This window comes from Mixophyes fleayi, chromosome 2 (genome assembly GCF_038048845.1).
Source record: "Mixophyes fleayi isolate aMixFle1 chromosome 2, aMixFle1.hap1, whole genome shotgun sequence".
In the NCBI taxonomy this organism is placed as follows: Eukaryota; Metazoa; Chordata; class Amphibia; order Anura; family Limnodynastidae; genus Mixophyes; species Mixophyes fleayi.
Genome location: NC_134403.1, coordinates 41889130 through 41910386, shown reverse-complemented (window position 1 = coordinate 41910386; position 21257 = coordinate 41889130). Strand labels below are relative to the sequence as shown.

Below are 21257 nucleotides of genomic sequence, written 5' to 3'. Positions count from 1 at the left end.
GTTGCAGTTAGCACACAAACACAAGGCAGGAAGTGCACACATTTAACATTTCTCCCCCCTGCAGCAAAACATGGCTTTGTCAAGGTGCAAAGTGCCACCTTCTAGCTGGGTTTACTCCATACTCACCCACACTGGCGGAATGTCCGGAGACTCCCGAATTCCAGGTGGTTCTCCTGGACTCTCAGGGGAGGAGGCCATTGTCACTGGGCGGGGCCAAAATGACGTGATTCACAACATCCCACCTCCTTCCACTCTCCCACACACACCCCCCTGGGATCTCTCTGGGGGCAAGACTTCAAAGTTGGTAAGTATGGTTTACTCCCATCTCTAAATGAGGCCGACAATGTACAAATAACTTGAGCAATACTATATACCTGTGGTACAAGCTCACTTAAAGTATCAGAAAGACAACTAGATCATTTACACTGTATGAAATAAGATAGGGGTGAAACACATACATCTGACAGCGAGTGAGTGTTATTCTGTATATTAAAATCAGACACAGTGTTATATATCATTGGGCAGCACGGTGCCTTAGTGGTTAGCACTTCTGCCTCACACCGCTGGGGTCACGAGTTCAATTCCTGACCATGGCCTTATCTTTGTGGAGTTTATGTTCTACCCATGTCTGCGTGGGTTTCCTCCCACTCTCCAGAAACATACCAGTATGTTAACATGCTGCTATCAAATTGACCATAGTCTCTCTCTGTCTGTCTCTCTGTGTGTGTATGTTAGAGAATTTAGACTGTAAACTCCTATGGGGCAGGGACAGATGTGAGTGAGTTCTCTGTACAGCGCTGCGGAATTAGTGTTGCTATATAAATAGCGGATGATTATGACGATGATTTTTCAGACACGAACGTTCACAAAGTGCAGCAAAGTGCTAGAAGATTAGGTCAATAATGGTCAGATTTCTTGGCTTTTCTCATTTGTAGCCAAGTTTATTTCTCGGCAACCTTCACAATTATATCTAAACATTCATATTAAACACCCACTCAAATGTACATAGGTAGATAACTGTCTGATGGGTAAAAAGTTACAAATCTGGTAACTCAGGGAATCCTACTGGACTCTTGTAGGATTATTAACGCAGAACAGGACAGTAACATATTATATATTAGATATATAAAGTCCCTAGTCAACCCATATTTTGAATTTCTGTGCACTAGTGTACAGGGAGGAGAGAGTTTGGAGACAGACAATTTCATTAATTAAAGAATGGAGGTGTTATGCGATAATGATTAGACAAAGACAAATTACATTTAACAATAAAAAGTTTCCTTAGAGGTAAAAGTATTATGCATAAAAATATCCTAGGACAATAGAAAGATTTGTCTAAAGAAATGTATTATACTCAGGGTTTCACAAATTTGAAAGAGACATACGGACATAGGGCCTGGTTCATTAAGGATCTTAACTTGAGAAACTACTTATTTCAGTCTCCTGAACAAAACCATGTTACAATGCAAGGGGTGCAATTAGTGTTCTGCTTTGCACATAAGTTAAATACTGACTGTTTTTTCATGTAGCACACAAATACTTGATAGCTTATTTGTACACTGAAATTTAAAGTTGATATTTGTGTGCTACATGAAAAAACAGTCAGTATTTAACTTATGTGCAAAACAGAATACTAATTTGCACCCCTTGCATTGTAACAGGAGACTGAAATAAGAAGATTCTCAAGTTAAGATCCGTAATGAATCAGGCCCATAGATTGTAAGCTTGTGATCAGGGCCTTCTTGTCTCTCTGTCTGTATTACCCAGTATTGTTTTGTTACTGTGTTTGTCCCCAATCGATTAAAGCGCTACGGAATTTGCTGGCGCTATATAAAATGTTGATGATGACGGCTTCACCATCGGCCTCGAAAGGAGTACTTCACTGTAAAGGGATGTGGTGTTGGCAGCTTTACTAATTAGACTGCAGCTCGAGCTACAATCACCAGATCGTTTATTTGGGTGTATAGTGTAGGAAATTAATCTGATTGTCATTAATGGGGTAAGCCAGCATGGTTACATTGGCATCTGGAGATTAGCTTACCTCCCGCAGTATTCACAAACTTACAATTTATAGGAGACTGAACTTGATGGACTCTATTCAGCGCTAACTATGTAACTAACCCTTCCAAGTCATAGCGGGGCAGCCTAGGTGCCAAGCTGTCCTGTCTGGATATCAAAGTAGCATAAACATTTCCATGGAACCAAAGCCACAGACCAAGTGTTCAAAAAACATACCTGTATTGTACAAACGTTAAAAACATGACTTGTGTTTTTTATGCATTCAGCGTGACCAGCTTCCTGAAGTCGGTCACACGAGCAATGCTTTTAATGTTCTTAAAATAAATGTATGCCTTGAAACCCCAAGTAAGGAAGCATATCTACTTCTTTCAAAGATCGCTCTCACTGATATAAAGTTATCATGTCAGGACTGGATCTCTGCAAAGTATCAGTTGTGGTCCATTGATGAGATCAGCATCACAAGTTTAAGTTCACTTTTGCATTCACATAATTGGTCGATGTATAGTCATGTTTGTTTAATAACAGAGTTCATGCATTTAAGAACACAATCTTACAGTAAGAGGCGGCAGTGAGCATGCACTTACACTACATGCTTCCAGAGTTTGCTTCTGACAGTAAAGGGTTTTTGTCTTTGCTAAGAGAAAAGGGTACTTTAACGATGGGAAATAAACTGCTGTACAGATATATTTTATAATTACAGGATTAGTCTTCTGTAAGCTGACACCACATTTATCTATAGAATGCTGACTAATTTGTGACCTTTCTAAGTGTGAAATTTAAATATGCACAGATGCATAGAGAAAGGGGGAACAAAAGATAACCTTTTAGAAAAATGAAAGGCTATTCTGTTACATGGGCATTAGCAGTCATTTATACTTTAACTGTTTTCTGTTCAAGTGACTGTGTATTTCTTACTACAAACTATACAATAGAGACAAATAAGTGACAATGCATTGTTCTTAATCTGGTAATTATTTTGGCCATCTACATTCACTTGTATTTGATCACAATGGAGTATAGAGCTTTATTCCTGTTTATTAAACAGTTTAATCAAAATTATAATATAGTTTCCCAAATCTTTGTGACAGAAGCTGGGCACACACTACAGAAAATTTCTCCCGATGCAATATCATTACCAATTTTACAAACGACAAAGTCCCGATCAGCATGCCGATTCATGTGTACAAACTTACACAGTTTACCTTCCGATCTGTGTTCTTCATCTGTCATAACCATCAGCTGAAAATACTGACTCTAAACTCTATGGAGATCTACAGACACTGCCGGTTGTGAGTGCGTACACACTTCAGAATTTGCCCGACATTGTTCCATCATTCATAGAGATTTTTAGTCGGGTTATAAAATCAAACGATACGTTGTGCTTTGGAACAATAATTGCTCATCGTTGGAGCGTACACAGTAATGTAATAACGGGACTGGCAAGATAATCGGGTGTAAAACCTGTAGTGTGTAGCCAGCCTAACAGAAGACCGTATGTATATAAGTTTTGCTCTAACACCCACTGGCTGCTTTTCCAACCATCACCACCTTGGACCTTGCTCAACTACCTTTCTAAATGCCCCTTCAGGGTCTACCTCTAGCTCGTTCTCCCCTCCACCCCACGATCTGTCAGGGTCCCTCAAGGCTTCTCTCTTTATACCTCCTCTCTTGGGGAACTAATATTGTCCTTGACTTCCACTACCACACCTCTATGCATATGACATCCAAATAAACCTCTGCTCCCCTGACCTTTATATGCATCTTTTAACCCTGTGTATCCTCATTCCTCTCCACTGCTCAATGATACAAAACTAAGATCAAATTTGTATTGGATTCTAAGATGGTTGAATGGATAAGATCTTAGTTGCAGGATAGAAAACAGAGTTATAATAAATGGAGTGCATTCACTGGAGGGAAAGGTCATCAGTAGAGTACCCCAGGTATCTGTACTTGGTCCACGTGGTTCTTATCTGCCTGTCAAATTCTATGTTTGTTTCTATGTTTGTGCTGTATTTCTCTCATCTCCTGCATTGACTACTGCAAAGTCCTATCTGCACATGGGGGGGCGCCTGTGTGCTTGTGCCTGCATGGGTCAAGTGAACTAATGTTCTGCAGTGATCAGGTTAAACTTTTCTTTTCCGATTCTAAACAGAATAACTAAAAACACAATAAGGGGCAGATGTATCAAACCTTCTAAAAAGGAGAAGTGGAGATGCCCCTTATAGGAACCAATCACATTCTAGCTGTCATTTATCTAAAATGTGCTAGATAAACGACAGCTAGAATCTGAATGGTTGTTATAGATACATCTACCCCTAAGGGGGGTATTCAATTGTTAGCGTTAACGAAAAAAAACGAGCGCTCAAAAAATATAACCGTTTATACGGTAATATTGCGCGCGAAAAGCGTTAATACGGTAGTTTACGCGCGGAATTTCAGCTAGCGGCAAGCTGAAACTCGGCGAGTAATTACCGTATTGACGCTAAGATTTTTTGAGCGCTCGTTTTTTTTGTTAACGCTAACAATTGAATACCCCCCTAAGGGTTTCTTTGATGAAGTGACCAAAAAAAACCAAGACCTTTTATAAGTCAAATCTGATTAAGTTATAAGATTTAATCTGATATAATGACATCAGAACTTACCACTTATATAGAGGTTATTTAATGTTGGACAAGGAAGTAAAACAGTGATCCATTAGTAAACTGTGTATATTAATAAAATCAATAACTAACACGGCCCCCGCTGTACATTATTTGGGATGATAGAAGTCCCCTCTGGTTTTTTTTGACCAGTATAAAGCTGTTTGACCTGTGGACTCCTGCCTTTACATGGCAACATGTTGACTTATAATACCCTTACCTAATTTGTAGTTTACCTCTGATATTAAATTAGATTATACATTTTACTTCATACATACATGAATATGGATGGTTAGTGTGACTGACAAAGATAGCGGGGGAAAGAAAAACATTGCTCACCTTTATCACCCAAGTCTCTGAACAACGTGGGCCCTGGTTTTACCTTGGCCGCCTGGACAAGCATGGCATCAAACTCCTGTAGAAATTAAACAAAATAAATCACATGCAGAGACTTTATATTTTTCCTGCAACACACAGCGATCTGCATCATTAAGAAACACCTGTGTCTTTTATTAATATGCAACAAGTTTAACGAAGATTTGCCAATAATAGTAATTAAATGTAACTGTTGTGAAAATGTCTAATTAGAAAAAATAATAATTCACAAGTAACATTATTTGTAAAAATGTCACTGTAAGGCCGCTACCTGCCAAATTGCAGCAGACTGGAGGCAGCAGTCTCCACCACCACTCCAGGCCGTTAACAACAGAGTTTGGCAGGTTCAGTGCCTGGAATACATGACCAGCATCATCAATAGGACATCAAGATCATTCACTAAGGTATGGAGCCCATGGCTCTCGTTTTTTCAGGCTTATTCCCCTTTCACTTGACTCTACACCTACATATGTCCATCCTCTTTCCTTTAATCCCTTTCTTCCTTTCCTGATTCGTTCTAGTCTCTCTCTCTCTTCCCCTCTCCCTGCATCATGCCCTCCTTTCTCGTGGCATTTCGCCCTCTCCTTTAAATCTTTAAAAAATTTCTGGTCAATCTTTATACACGTAATTTGACCCCTTGGCACTGATTTTTTACGATATTATGTTTATATCATGCTTTCTGTGATGTGTATAAGCTCGCTTACGCTGCATGTTGGTTTTGTTTGTTATTTAACCATCCCAAAAAAAAATAAAAAATGTTACTGTAAATTATAATAAGTATGGAGTAAAATAAATAACGGTACAGTTCAAAGGCACTTTAACCTCAACAATGTTCTTCAAACCTCAAAATGTGCCTAGTTCAGGGGACTCTATATGCTGTATCGCTTTATGGCTCTGTACAGCCTAAAAGCACATTTAGGGGCTTAGGACTGCCTCCCATTTGCCTACAATATTTTCTGGCCTTCAGATTTGGCCCCGTCATGTTCACTCCCCGAATTCCAACTGACAGACACTTCTGCCTCCAAGCTGTCACATAGGGTTTGAGAGGATGATAAGGGGATTATGAAACCGAGACAAAAATAGCGTTCTCTATGAAAGATAAACTCAACAAGCATATTTAGTAACACCTCTGTAGAGGTGGGGAAAGCCAATGGCCGTTCCTGTGCCTCAAAGTGCCATGGTCAATATAAAAATGGCTCCATCATCTCTTCATTGGTCACAAAACTCCACTTCTAATGTGGATAAAATCTGCAAGCGTGTGAGGTCATCAACTTGCATGCGTTTCTTCAGTAAGGCCCTGTAATGTACGCATTCATATAGACGAAAAGAAAGACATTCACCTGCCGTGAGTAAAGACAATAAAACGGAATTTTGTCATTGAACTTAAGGAACATGAGGCTATTGGACAAGCAGACTGTGATATAACTTCCAGAATGAACAGGTTAGGAAATAAAGGCATTCCTTTCATGCTTAGGAGTTTATTCAACAAGTGGGTATTATGTAGGTGAAAGGAACATCCTGCGTGGTGGACCTTCCTCAGATGAGTAAGAATATGTGTGGGCAGTTGTAAATACTTAAACGATGTGAAATCAATGTAAATCAGCGGAACATCCCGTGTTTGCAGAGGAGAGGGTAGGATTGCTCCATATGAAGGGCCTTCAGTAATAAGACGCTCATACCTTTTTAGTCAATGTCCGAGAGATGGTTTTACCTAAAAGAAGAAAAAAAGAATTATTAGAGAAATATCATAGCAGAGATTAATAGGTTAATGACAACTCATTTTACTTAAGATGGAGCAAAGCAGTAGAGACAGGACAGCTGTCTAAGGGGCGCAGATTGATCATGGAATAATTATATATATATAAAATCCAGTACAGTAGTAACAAAACAATTCCACTGTGTAAGGTTCATAGCGATAATGCAAAACATCCATATATCCACATTTTAACACTTGTGCTGGTTTTGTTCCCTCTTTGGACATATGAATGATATATAGATATACATACATACATACATACATACATACATACACATCTATAGAATACATTTTCTTTTCACCAATTGAGTAAAAGATCACCTCCAAAAGGAACATTACAAAAGCACAATAAAATTAGGTCTACAAACTGTATTATCACATAATTATATTTAGCAGTGATTCATACATGCTCAGTAGCTTATTCCACATCAGGTGTCCTTCATGATATGACACAGTCCCATATCAGACTTTACAAGGGGCCTCCATCCACGAATAACATCTTCTATGTTTATTTACTAATGTTACATTCAGAAAGTCCGCTGCATTTTAATAAGATAACATCCCAACACACAAATTACAGGAGTTCAGTTATTTTACTTGACAAAACTGGTATTTGCATCTATATTTATATGGGGGTGATTGACCTAGGTCAGTGTTGGCTAACCTGTGGCACTCCAGATGTTGTGAAACTACAAGTCCCAGCATAGCCTTCCAGCAATAAGCTGCTATATATTGGCAAAGCATGCTGGGACTTGTAGTTTCACAACACCTGGAGTGTCACAGGTTAGCCAACACTGACCTAGGTAATTCATCAGATTGCTATTTATGATGTCACATGTCCTCCATCCAGCATTCCAAACGGTCATAGAGGGACAAACCTCTATCAGTCAGGAAAGTTTAAAGCAACTGGTGCTGGAAGGTGGCGTATTCTGGTTGCCAACTTCTTAAGGAATAAGGGGGAAAACGGTAGAATACTATAGGGTATAAGAGCTCACTAAGAGTAATATGTACTTTTTGGAGCACGGTAACGGAGTCCATAGCTTGCGTGGCCTATACCGCTAGGTGTACAATTACAGCACCAATCCAGGTATTTTAAACCTTGATGCAGAATCCTGGACCATACAACTTTCTACTCAGAATGTAACCTCCTAATCTTGCACTTGGCATGGAACTGAGCGGCGGCACAAATTTTCTGAGTGGGTCAAGTGCCGGACTTTCAATATCTTTTCCACGAACGTGTAGAGCTCCGACACCTGACATCTGTTGCCTTACACAGAACCCTCCATTTGTTTCGACGTCATTAAGAAAAAATTCAAAGCAAAACAAACTACTCATCAGAAAATGGAAAACATCTTATGTTTCTTGAAGGAAGACACTGGACATTTCATCCCTCGTCAAGTGCCGAGAAGGAAGAAATCTGGATGCGGGTGAGCAATTTGCTTTCATCCTGTATAACATTAGATTTTATTTTACCATCACACATACATCTCTAGATTGTTTTCTCAGTGACCATGTTCCTTTGAAATCCCCTGTCACTGTATAAAAGTGATGGGTATTGTGGAGTGCAAGTGTGCACTAGCTTAATTCGACCTAATGCATTTCCAAACTCTGATGTCAGGCTTGTTCCACGTATTTGTGTTGAAGCATGATAGATCATGGAAAAACATTTCTCGTCTCACAATTAGATCTGACATGAAACCACTTTTGCCCGTGGCAAATCAGAGCTGAATCAGCTGCGCTCAGTGATGTTTTGTTAGTTACGGTTATCAACTAATTTATTCACTTAGCCGCAGGCAAAGTCTTCTCTGACGCTATCTAAACATGGTATTATTGCAGCGCCTTTTCTTCAGCTGGTGTATAAAAGTGGCCCTCTGCCTGTATCACCAAGTGCTTGTAGCTGGTGACTAGTTTGTGCATTCTGAGCCTTATAAACAGAGCATGGAATATTCCAGATAGGTGGAGGCATTCTGAAGAAATATGTACTATATGTTGTAAGCCAAAATTCCATCAAAGGTTTAGAGATCCGCAGAAAAAAAAAATTAAAGAAGTGTTTTTTGATCTTTAAGACTTCTAATAAAAGCAGAGCCAGATTTTCTTAAGCTCCACACTTCAGCAAGTAGCACGTAAACTACATAAAAAATTACTTTTAATTTAACCCAACTCGCACCGGACGTAAGGTCTAAGCCACAGCGAGCAGACGAAACGTCACGGAGCAAGGAAGCAACTTAAAACTTTGCTTTTGAACTCATGACTGCAATATGCACGCTTTCTTAAAATGGGCCTATCGACGCTGTGGAAGCAGCCATTTTGTGGACTGAACCAATGTTCCTGAAAAGGGGCCTCGCGACTCAGTGATGTCGCTAGTTCTTCATACATTCTTAGGCTGAGCACTGCTACAGGCCACAAGATGGCTGCCCTCCCTGTGTGCACATGGCTGGTGCTCTTTAAGAATGGATGATGCTGTATTTAGGAATATAATGGAATGAGCCATTAAATGGATCAAACATTAAAAAGTTCAAACCAGTAAACTGTTAATAGGAGCAGAGACGGGCGATGAGGTGGGAGGATGCCCAGTGCCAGGAGGCAGACTGCTGGTATTTACATAAGTCATAAACAGACCCTGGTAATCATATGAAGCATCAGACGTCTCACTTGGCACCTGACCCCTCATGACACCGCATGTACAGGGAAAATATCTCCCAGGGGAAGAAGAGGAGAAGCAGTTTAACCAGGGTCCTAGTAATGTGCAGACGAAACTGCACAGGAAAAATACAATAAATGAACATGAATTGTCTAGTGCTCAAAAGACGACATGACGAGAGAACACAAGGTTACGTACACTCAGAAATGGCTCAAAAAAAGCCCCAAAAACATACTAGTAGGTTAATTGGCTGCTATCAAAATTTACCCTAGTCTCTGTGTGTGTGTGTGTGTGTGTGTGTGTGTGTGTGTGTGTGTGTGTGTGTGTGTTAGGGAATTTAGACTGTAAGCTCCAATGGGGAAGGGACTGATGTGAGTGAGTTCTCTGTACAGCTTGTCAGGCGATGTCTCCGCTGTTCTTCTGCTTTGCTGGGACGGACGCCTGTGGAGCTTCGTTAGGGGCGCCCTGTTGCCTAGCAACAGGTGCGCCGCGCCCCCAGCTGTCCTCCGTCGGGCGCATGCGCCCAGGTCTGTCCCGTTGCTAGGCAACGGGATGCTATTATCGGCACACAGCGTGCCTGATCCTGCCTCCTCCAATCCCTGCTCCTATTTAAACCTGGCTCTGGCGCCATTAGGGTGCCAGAGTACCAGGTTTATGTCACCAGCAATTCTAGTGAGTGTTTCCTGTTGTGACCCGGCTTCCCTGACCATCCTCCTGTGTATCCGCTCTCCTGTTGTTACCCGGCTTGTCGACCATCCTCCTACCTGCGTGCCCCACTTTGTTCCTGCGACCATGGCTTGAATGACTACCCTCCTGGATTTTCCTTTTCTACCTTGCATCCCCGATTGGCTTAACCCGGACCGTCTGACCCTTCTATCACTACACCGGCAACTGGTTAGTAGGACCGCAACCTGCGTTCCCTGTGCAGCGAAGTCCAAACATCCTTGCGGGGCTCCCTGGCAAATACCAGGGGCACGTTAGACTCCACACCTACTAGTTCAGTAGTGCCAATACCGGTTAGTGTTCTCCTCTATTCCAGTCTTCTACCAGGCCTGACAACAGCGCTGCGGAATCAGGGGCGCTATATAAATAAATGGTGATGGTGATGATTATGAAATTCACAAATCTGTACGAATTCTGTTACACTGTAATGTGTCTCCATTTAAGCCGACATTATGCCTACAAGTTAAATGGAAATCTGTTACAAGGAGGTAGAGGAAGCCCAAAATTATTCTAAGAATCTTTTCTGTGACTGGAGCAGAGTCATACGCTCATTGCTAATAGAAGGAGGCTTATAACATAATCCAATATCATTTCTGTATGAAGCTTCAGCACCACGATAATCCATCAAAAAGATCATCCTTCATAATCACTAAGATCCCTTCTAAAACAGAGACATGCAGCACCATCTCTTCTCCCTGACCTTTCTAAAAAGATCAGTCAGGTGAATCTTCCAACCATGTTTTAACAGCACCAATTAAGTCATAATATTACTTACGTGAGCGCTCCAATGCTGCTTGCCAGACATTGTGACCATACACCTAAACAACTGGCTATTTCGTTTTAGAATTGTCAGCTACCGTAACCTTCCCACCATCTCCGCTGCACCCACCACTAACCCCAGTTCCCTATCTCACTTATTTACTCTATTTTCTAACTAGCCCTCCCCCTTTATCCTTAGATTATATAGTCCTCAATCTCAGAAATCTCTCTCCTAGGACAGTAGAAATCTTTCCATTTAGGTGTAATCTATCTTTAACGTATAGATTGCACCCAAAAGAAAGCTTAGATCAGTGCTCTTGGCACCAAGAGTTTAGCCATGCATTCAGGTGGTCTGTGTGGCACATGGCACGGTCACTAAACCAGAGAATACAACCTTAGAAGATCTGCCAACAGCCTAGGTCACTAAACTAATTCTTTAGGATCTTCCATTTTTCCAATATGGTCAAAGACCAATGAATTGTGCCCAGCACCACCCAGCAATCTGTCACTCAAGTCCACTACATACCAAACCTCTTTATTCTGTGCACAGGAGGAGTTCATCAACATCCAGTGGACCTGCATTACCATCATGTCATGTTGGGGGGGTTAATTCCCTATGTTTGCGTTCAGTACACACTGTGTAATGTCATTGGATACTGCAGCCAAACTACAAAAAGTCTCTGAACATTGTATTCAAATATTCACAACTATGGTATTTCCACAGTGCTTACATTAATACTAGTAGGAAAAAATGTCCAAGTTACTCAGGAAATGTTCTTCCTGCAGAGTACCTCCTTCTGCCCGTCCTACCTTCCCAGCAGATACAGTTTATGTGGCTCTAGACCAGTGTTGGCTAACCTGTGACAGTCCAGGTGTTGTGAAACTACATGTCCCAGCATACCCTTCCAGCAAGAAGCTGCTATATATTGGCAAAGCATGCTGGGACTTGTAGTTTCACAAACACCTGGAGTGTCACAGGTTAGCCAACACTGCTCTAGACAGAGAGCGCTAGAGTAGGGCTCCCGTGTTTCTCAGTCCAGGACAGTCTCCCCACTTAAATTCTTTGACGTGCATCGGAGTGCTGCTAGAACAGTCACAAGGGCACTCCACGGCGATGCAACATCACGGAAAATCTGAGATGTTGGGGTACAGTAGTACCTGGAAACGCACACAGCCATACATTCAGGAATGATCTCCCAGTAACTTAACAAGAATTTAAGATTACCTTGTTTTAATTAATTTAGCAAACACAAGGAAGTATGAGGGAGATTTTAATTCCTTGAGCAAACATCATGTCATATTGGTGTCCTCATTAATCATTTTATATTGGCATCAGTGTGAAAATCCTTGCAGATTTTATTATAAAGGACATCATGCCCAAACTGCAGACAGACTACAAATTTTATATCAGAAACACAGAGATGTCTGCAGCTTACGGATTCTGGGTCCATCATATTGACCATGATGTTATATTGTCTGACTTAAGCAGAAGACAGGTAAGTGGATAAACAGTGTGCGCGCTAATCACAAAAACGCTCATGTTGTAAAACAGAAGAAATGAAGTGAAGAACATGCGGTTTACTGCAAGTCAATGCACAGTGCAGAGTGCTTTAAGGGGTATGGGATTTCATTCCCTCTACAAAATAATAATGTGGTTTAGGTTTACTTTGCTGAGGTCTATTAACATGTTCAATTGCAGCAGCTTCCAAACCAACTAGAGATCGTCCTAAATTTAATGTAATTACAGCTTTAAGTAGCAAATTTTAGATGTCACTCCAGACCCTTTTCACAATGAGTTGCAAGTGTGATGTTATTATTCCTTTACTGTAGTGTTGGAGATTCCAGGATGGTATATATCCCAAAGTTATGTCACCACGCGATGTTATAGTTAATGATCTCACATTACCTCCCATGACTGCACCTCATTGACAACACACTCCAAACCCTTTGCAGGATAGTCCATAGTGATGTCATTATGATGTCACAGAATGTGAAAGTGCGACATCTTCATATGACAACAGTCATCAAACTAACTGCAGTATTCTAATCAATGGGCAATGAGAAGTGAAGTGTGGGCAGTAGGGTGGCAAAGTGGTTAGCACTACTGCCTCTCAGCACTGGGGACACGAGTTCAATTCCCGACCATGTCTGTGTGTATCTATATTAGGGAATTTAGATTGTAAGCTCCAATGGGGCAGGGACTGATGTGAATGAGTTCTCTGTACAGCGCTGCGGAATTAGTGGTGATGTATAAATAAATGGTGATGATGAAATGGTGATGAAGTGAATCAAGCAGCTCCCAGGCACATTACTAGTCAGGAAACATGTCAGCCACCATCTTGAAAGGAAATGTCCTGTCACGCTTCGCTGAAATTTGAAGATGTTTCTGTAGGGCGGACGGTCAAAAAGCTGTTTACAATGAGTCATGTTGTGAACAAAAATTGTTAGAGAAACAACGTATTCTAGATGTGAATTAATTAAACTGCTCATAATGTTTCACAATGCTGCTGTATTGTAAAAAAATTATGGGATTTCTGGTTTCGTTTTGACACTTTTTTCTTCATTTTACATTTTCCGCATTAAATACTTTTCCAATGTAAATTAGTAGTTCCACTTCATTAGGTTACTCTCAGTATTTTTGAATGAGTTATTATTTGATGTGTTGCAATCTATACAGAGTCCAGTGTTCTGTCACTGGACTCTATATTCTGATGACTGAATAACTTTCGTAAGTATGCAAAGCTGCATTAATTGTGACTTTTATGATTCTTATATCAGAAGCCAAGGAATGAATTCAGCCTTATGTAAGCTATTGATCATTTTGACGCTATTTTAATACAATTAAACCCAACTTTCACAGCATCTGCTGTAAAAGTACGTACAGCCTGAGTAATGCTCAGAGACGGATATTGTGCACTAGGACATAGTTGTGTACAGCTGCCCCCTCCAGCGCTGATGGAGGATTACAACATTCCATTGCAGCAATAACATTGCTGGTCAGAAGGCTTCAGACTGACATACATAACAACAACAGAGATATGTACATGAAATGCCATTACAACAAGAATGGCTGTGTAATAGCTTGGGATGAATAAATGCATTCTGATGAAGCCTTTTGGGCATCTCACCACATATTCTAGATCTTCAGCTTTATTCCTAAGAGTCCACCTGTGTATGTCAACGTTGGATAGTCTGAAAACAAGTAAGTGGCACGGTGCACTCAGGTTCACAGCTGGAAGACTAGACAGTCAGGACGCCCAGGCTTGTATCCATATACAGGGATACTTCATAAACACACTGTACTGTGCTTTTGTTACCGTCGCATTGTACCTTGTTAATAAATATTGAGCGGCTGCTCCTTTACCTTCGGCTCTGAAGACGTTACACACAGCATCTTACAAGTGAAGCGCTCTTGTGTGCTGTGGAGGAACATTTCCATGCACCACTATGGGAGCAATTCAGCACTTATAAACATTGCATTTCTAGATGATCATCATCATCTATTTATATAGCGCCACTAATTCTGCAGCGCTGTACAGAGAACTCACTCATATCAGTCTCTGCCCCATTGAAGCTTACAGTCTAAATTCCCTAAGATACCGTTACAGAGACTAAGTGAGACTAAAGTCAATTTAACAGCAGCCAATTAAACTAATAGTATGTTTTATTTAGGAGTGTGGGAGGAAACCAGAGTATCCGGAGGAAACCCATGCAAACATGGGGAGAACATGCAAACTCCACACAGATAAGGCCATGGTTGTAAATTGATCTCATGTCCCCAGTGCTGTGAGGCAGAAGTACTAACCACTTAGCCACCGTGCTGCCCTTATGGAGCTACCCAACCTGCACAGGCAACTACTTTTACTCTGCTTCAATTCCATGTCTTATTGGGACTCATTAAAGTACATTATATCTAGCTATATAATTTCAAGGGGGGATGGTCTGCACACCCTAATTTATAAATATATTAAAGCTGTTACACTGCTGTGACTGAAAGTACAACACACAATCCAAGATGTAGGGGCACACTTTAGGCACTAAGAGGTCTTCGCTCTTACAGAATGCACCCGCATCGTGGATTGTGTGTATATAGATAGAGAGCTGTTTAATGATGTGCATAGATCAGGGCTGCAGAAACATTGAGCAACTACCACTAAAGTCTGTAAACATGTGCCCCTAATCTCTGTACGGATCTACCAAGTGCCCACTCATGTACATAAATACTTACAGGCACCCTCTAATATCTGTAAACGTTTACCACATAGCCTTACATTAGAGTGGTAAACTTGACTTCACCATTGCGTAGCCCACCCCCATTAACAGAGCATTAATATTATGCTCTCAACATTATCCATTTACATCTCTCCCAATATCAATCTTACAAAATGAATATTAAGTAAAACAAATATCACCAAATTTCTGTACATAGTCCAAAATGAATCCAAGATGATCAATATCAATCTAACTCCTCCCCACACTGCAAATAATATTAAGTACTTAAATTAAGCATCTTCATGATTCCTTTGTGAGGCTCATTTTAGCTATGCCAGCTTTATTAGAGATCATCTAATCTGTTCATATTCATCATCATCATAGTTTATTTATAAGGCGCGACAGAATCCGCAGCTCCGTAGATAATATTAAGTGTGTGTACGTTGGATGACAGCATTCGCACAGACAGCTGCACTATAATTCCCAGGATGCAGTGCTGGGAAATGTCCTTGCAAAGAAAAATGAGGACACTTATGTAAACTTGTATACAAAAAATAAAAAAGCGCAGTGACTTATGGCTATTAATCATGTTTCTTTTCATTTTCTAGAGTGGAACAGGAAAATGACTGCTACAATCCATTTTGCTGCTATGGGTTATAAAACCTTTTTCTGTGCACCAATCTTCATTGACGTCTCTATTAAACAGGTATGGCTGCTGAGAGGGATCTCTATCCCCAATGTAACGGCTTCTTGGGGGGATCCCATTAGGCAGAGAGCTTGTACCCACAGCCTGAGGGGGGTGAGTGTGAGGAACAATAAGACGCTATTAGCTTGTGCAGTACCTTTCCCCTGCCTGTAATCTGGCACAGATGGGGCCATGGATGAACTACTGTGGCCCCCAGATGTCATCGAACCCATGACCTTTATACCCAGCCCCCCCCGCCCACCAAAAAAAGGGCTGTTTATGAAATACATATAAAAGGACATGCCGCTGTGCAAGCACAAAAGGTACCTTTAGCAAAACACTTCTCATAAGAATGTCATAGGCAAAGCAGACCGAGTTGCCAAATGAAAAACTAGAAACCGCTTAGTGAAAAACAAGCCCAAAACAAGACCAAACCAATCCTAAAAATCCCAACTTACAGGGGACCGTCCTTTTCTATAACACTAATTTTTACACTGAATCTCCATTTAGGAAACCTTTATAAACACAAGAGGACACATTTATACACTGATATGGCAAATGAAAACACAAATGCTGTAATTTAGGACACTGGTATGTCTATCCCACACAGCCCCATGATATAACAGTATAAAATAGTGCACTGAAAGCAGTCTTCTGACATGAGCAGCTTACTGAATGGGAGGGGAGGGTGTTATATAGCAGTGTTACCTGCTAAAAGTCCATCGATCGTGTCTGTCACCAGACTCACCACTTATTGCAGTAGGTTGCTGTAGATCCGTCTTCCTGTGATTTATTCCACGTCCTCCTCTGACTCCGCCCACCCACAAAAGTGCCACTTTATTGGAGGAATTCTCTGCACAACCCGCCCACCAAAAAAACAAAACTGAATGCACCAATCACAAAACCCCCCCCCCAAAAAAAACTATTATGCAGCCTGAGGACTTAGAGAACGTGTCCAAGCCCAAAAACAAGCTACCCGCGGCAGCCCAAAAATACCCGCAACTCCGGAAAAAAAGAAGCCCAATTCCGCTTGCTATAAGCGGAATTGGCAACTATGCATGCAGCTTTATATGTTTTACAGCTTTGAAGGATTAACAGTCTTTCCCACCCCCACAAATGAGGTCATCTCGGGTGAGGGGATATCTGGCAATTACATGGGAATCCCTCAAAGACTTATGTAGAGAGACCTCTGGTGGTGCTGTGCAGAACTCAGTCTCACATGTGCAGAGGGACTTAAGTGAAGGCACCTGGCCAGGTGCAATGATGCCATCACACCTGGCCGATATACAGGGCGTTAAACGTGCGTGCAATGGCGCCATAAAAACAAAATAGAGACAGACAACAGTAGCAAGTGTAAAAAAGCATTTATCACAATGTACATATTTGACTATACTGTAGCAAGGATGATCAATTCACTTACTATCAGACAGTATTAATACTGATTTTTGAGTATTTTGCCTTTATCATGTCCATAGAAGCAAGGGTACAGATAATGCATATGCTGGGACCTTGTGTCAATGTCCTGCTTTATTTAGAGCATCTCTGAGGAAATCAGCAGAGCTTATGTACACTCTTGGGAAGATGCCAGGGCTGGCAGGGATTCAGAGCAGAGGGAGATTTGCGTCACCAGCCAGCACTGCCAGCAGGTGAACAGGAGCTGTACCACAGGATACTGCAGAGCAACACTTGCAGCTTAGTAACCACTTATTACACCAGGAACACTGCAACATGCAGCAAAACCCCAGATTGTAGGAACATACAGGAGGTTACTCTGAACTAATATAGTACCTGACCACAGTAATACATAGAATATACCAGGTAAATATAACACCTTAGCATTGTCTTTGCATTTATTAAGGGTTACACAGCAAAATGTATTTAGGATTAACCTAGTAAAAAAAAAATCACAAAAGAAAATGTTACTTTATTTACAAAAGATTCAACGTATTATTATGTTTGTCATTTGAATTAATAGTTTTTGTAATTTGGCCATTAATTAATGAGTTATTAGGTGCATTTCCAACCTGCACTAAGGGACTGTTAAATGCCAGTGACAGGTGCAATATAATGAGTATTCTCTGCCCAGTGAGTGATAGGAGACCTCTCACATCCCCATTCAGTACCCTGGAGTGGTTGTGTGTGCCAGAAGCTGTGACATACAGGAGGGCAGACGGTGACAAGGGATCTGATTTAGAGTCCTCTTTCTATATGAACAAAGTGGGTTCTGATTACTCCGTATTTTGAGTTGTGCGGCTCTAAAGAAACACGCAACCTCAAATCTGCCGGATAAACGAATCAGGAGCAAAGATGCAACAATTATCACTTCCAAAACCTGAAGCCAGTTTAAGTAGGTGCAAAATGTGTGTCTCACAGCCAACGCATTTCCAGATCTGTGCAACTCAAAATTAAATGCATGGCAAAAAGGGCTTGCTTAACTTGTGTGCACGCCCCTCCCTTACTGTACTTGTACACTAATGCCCTAACCCTCTCCAACTGTAGGATATGGGCATCTCTAACTAGAGGTGCAAGGTGTGCGCATGCGCAGTGTGTCCATTTTGAACTAAGACATCTAAAAGATTCCTCTCTCAAAAATAATAAAATAAAAAAGACCCCATTCGATTATTTTCTCTTTAACAGACTCAAGTGCTTATCATGGAAAATGAAGAGGTTATTGGCAAAATGTCTATTTTCTGCATCTCCGGGACAGATAGTAGGAGATCTATTCTGTTGAGTAGATCTGTCAGTACATCATAGACGGATCAATTTCAGCCACTTGGGGCCTTACATGGAAAATGCTTTATTTGTGTTTGTATTGCAGTAATGACTCTGCAGGAAGGTTACATCCTATGAACAGTACGCAGGAAGCCTTGATAGACTTTCCTTACTGCAACAGGGAAGATTGTTTCATGTGCTTTGACCTTGTTTTGAGGACAGTGAATCTGCACAGATCAAAGTCCCAATCTGACTCTGTAGATTCAGATTTGAAGATATACTTGATAAGAAGCAGACATCTGACTTCACACACGTGAGATAATGTCCTGTCATAGTTTACAAGGCTTTCAATTAAAATTACCCTATTTTTCTTTTGATTTGTCAGCAACTAAACTGAAAGCAGCCTGTTCTCCACAGCCAAGTATCTAGCAGAGATCAAAAATTGTCAGCTAACCTACCTTGGCCTAATATATACTGGAGTAGCATGGTGGCACAGTGGTTAGCATTGCTGCCTTGCCTCTATCTGTGTGGGGTTTGTTTGTTTTCTCAGTGTGTTTGTGTGGGTTTTCTTTCAGGTGGTCCGGTCTCCTTCCACAGTCCAAATACATACTTATAGGTTAATTTGCTACTGAGTAAAAGTGACCCTAGTTCCGGCCTGGATAACCTGTGGCTGTCCAAGTGTTATGAAACTACAAGCCTAAATATGCTCCACCAGCCGAAAGACTGCAAGGTATACTGGGACTTGTAGTTTCACAACACCTGGAGTGCCACAGTTTGTCATGGCCAGCCGCAGTGTGTGTGTGTGTGTGTGTGTGTGTGTGTGTGTGTGTGTGTGTGTGTGTGTGTGTGTGTGTGTGTGTATATATATATATATATATATATATATATATATATATATATATATATATATATATATATATATATATATATATATATATATATATATATATATATATATATATATATATATATATATATATATATATATCTCTACTATATAAATGCCTAGTGGCGTGTGGAAAAACAAACAACCAAGCTGCAGCGCCACCTGCTGGGCCGAGTTATACACTGACCTATATATTTCTTGAAGGAGAAGTGACAGTTGGGAGTGGTTGGTGGTTGCCGGGGGTGACAGGGGGGAGTTTTTAACACCTTAAGTAGCTTGATGAAGGATGTGGCGATGAAGATGAAGGATGAGGTGATGGAGAAAAATGATGAGGTGGTGACATGTGGACAAAACCACGTTAAAAAAGGGCACTTGCGTCGGGAAGTAACGCTCTTCCCCTGAGGAGGCCTGGGCTAGGCCCAAATGCATGACAAGAACCTTTTTAACACCTTAAGTAGCTTGATTGGACTAGAATGCATGAGTATCATGCACGGGTTGACATATATATATATATATGCTGGTTTGTGTTAGGGAATTTAGACTGTAAGCACCAATGAGGTAAGGAGTGAGGTGACTGAATGTCGGGTGTGATGTCATCATGCCAGACATTCAGTGACAAGTGAGGAGGGAGGATGCTGGGTCCCGGGCACCGCCGGCTTAAGTTTTTTTTTTTTTAATATGTGTATTATTTTTGCATACAACTGTCCTGGCCTAAATACTTATTACGTTTTTTTGACCCGACTACTCATAAAACAGGACTGCTCTGTAATTATTTTCGAGGGGTGTCTTGAAAAAATTATGGAGACTCTAAGGGTGCCGGAAACTGAAAAAGTTTGGGAACCACTGCACTAATAAATATACAGTGGTCGACATGAGCCAGTATACAGCGGTGTGTCATATTGCCACTTCTCCCCACTTGGTAATCAATTGTCACAAACAAGTTTGCCTTCAATGCAGAAGCCATAGTGGGAAAGCTATTTACATAGGTCTCCGTGCACTATGGTCTCCAAAAAAATGGCTGTTCTCTATTACAGACTAGGTCATATCAGACAAAAGTGAAGAAAACCTAGAGTTTTCCAGTTTATTTCTTTCACATGACACAGGCAGGTAAACGTTTTGTTACTTCAGTGATGGAGACAGACGCACACTAAGTGGCCACTTTATTTGGTACACCTGCTTGTTAATGCAAATATCTAATGAGCCAATCAAATAGCAGAACCTCAATGCATAAAGGCTTTCAGACATGGTCAAGAGGTTTAGTTGTTGTTCAGTCAAATATAAGAATGGGGGAAAAAATGTGATCTAAGTGACTTTGACTGTGGAATGATTCTTGGTGCTAGACGGGATGGTTTGAGTATCTCAGGAACTGCTGATCTTCTGGGATTTTCATGCCCAACAGTCTCTACGGTTCACAGAAAATAATACTTAAAAGAAAAAACATCCAGTAAGCGGCGGTTCTATGGGGGAAAACATCCTGCTAAATGAGAGAGAACTGGAGAATGACCGGACTGGTTCAAGCCGATGCCGATAGGAAAGGTGACAGCAACTCAAATAACCTTACGTTACAACAGCGATATGCAAACAAGCAGCTCTAAACCAGCAGATCACCCCGGGCTCCACTCCTGTCAGCTATGCACAGGAAACCGCGGTTACCGTGGGCACAGGCTCAACAAAACTGTATAGTTGAAGACTGGAAACACGTCACCTGGTCTTACGAATCTTGATTTCTGCTTCGACATGTAGATGGTAAGGTCAGAATTTGGTGTAAACCACGTTAATCCATGGATCGATCCTGCCTTGCGTCAGGCTGGTGATGGTGGTTTAATGGTGTGAGGAATGTTTTCTTGGCA

At 41.1% G+C, this 21257-nt stretch overlaps 1 protein-coding gene across 1 annotated transcript in view; it reads right to left on the bottom strand.

Moving 5' to 3' along the window:
- Positions 1-21257, bottom strand: part of MICU2 (mitochondrial calcium uptake 2) — a 194164-nt gene that overhangs the window by 53154 nt on the left and 119753 nt on the right. The window contains exons 3-4 of the mRNA XM_075198856.1: positions 6713-6744; positions 4998-5073 (exon numbers count right to left, since the gene is read on the bottom strand). Of these exons, the coding sequence (XP_075054957.1) occupies positions 4998-5073; positions 6713-6744 (108 nt within the window). The remainder of the gene's footprint in view (positions 1-4997; positions 5074-6712; positions 6745-21257) is intronic.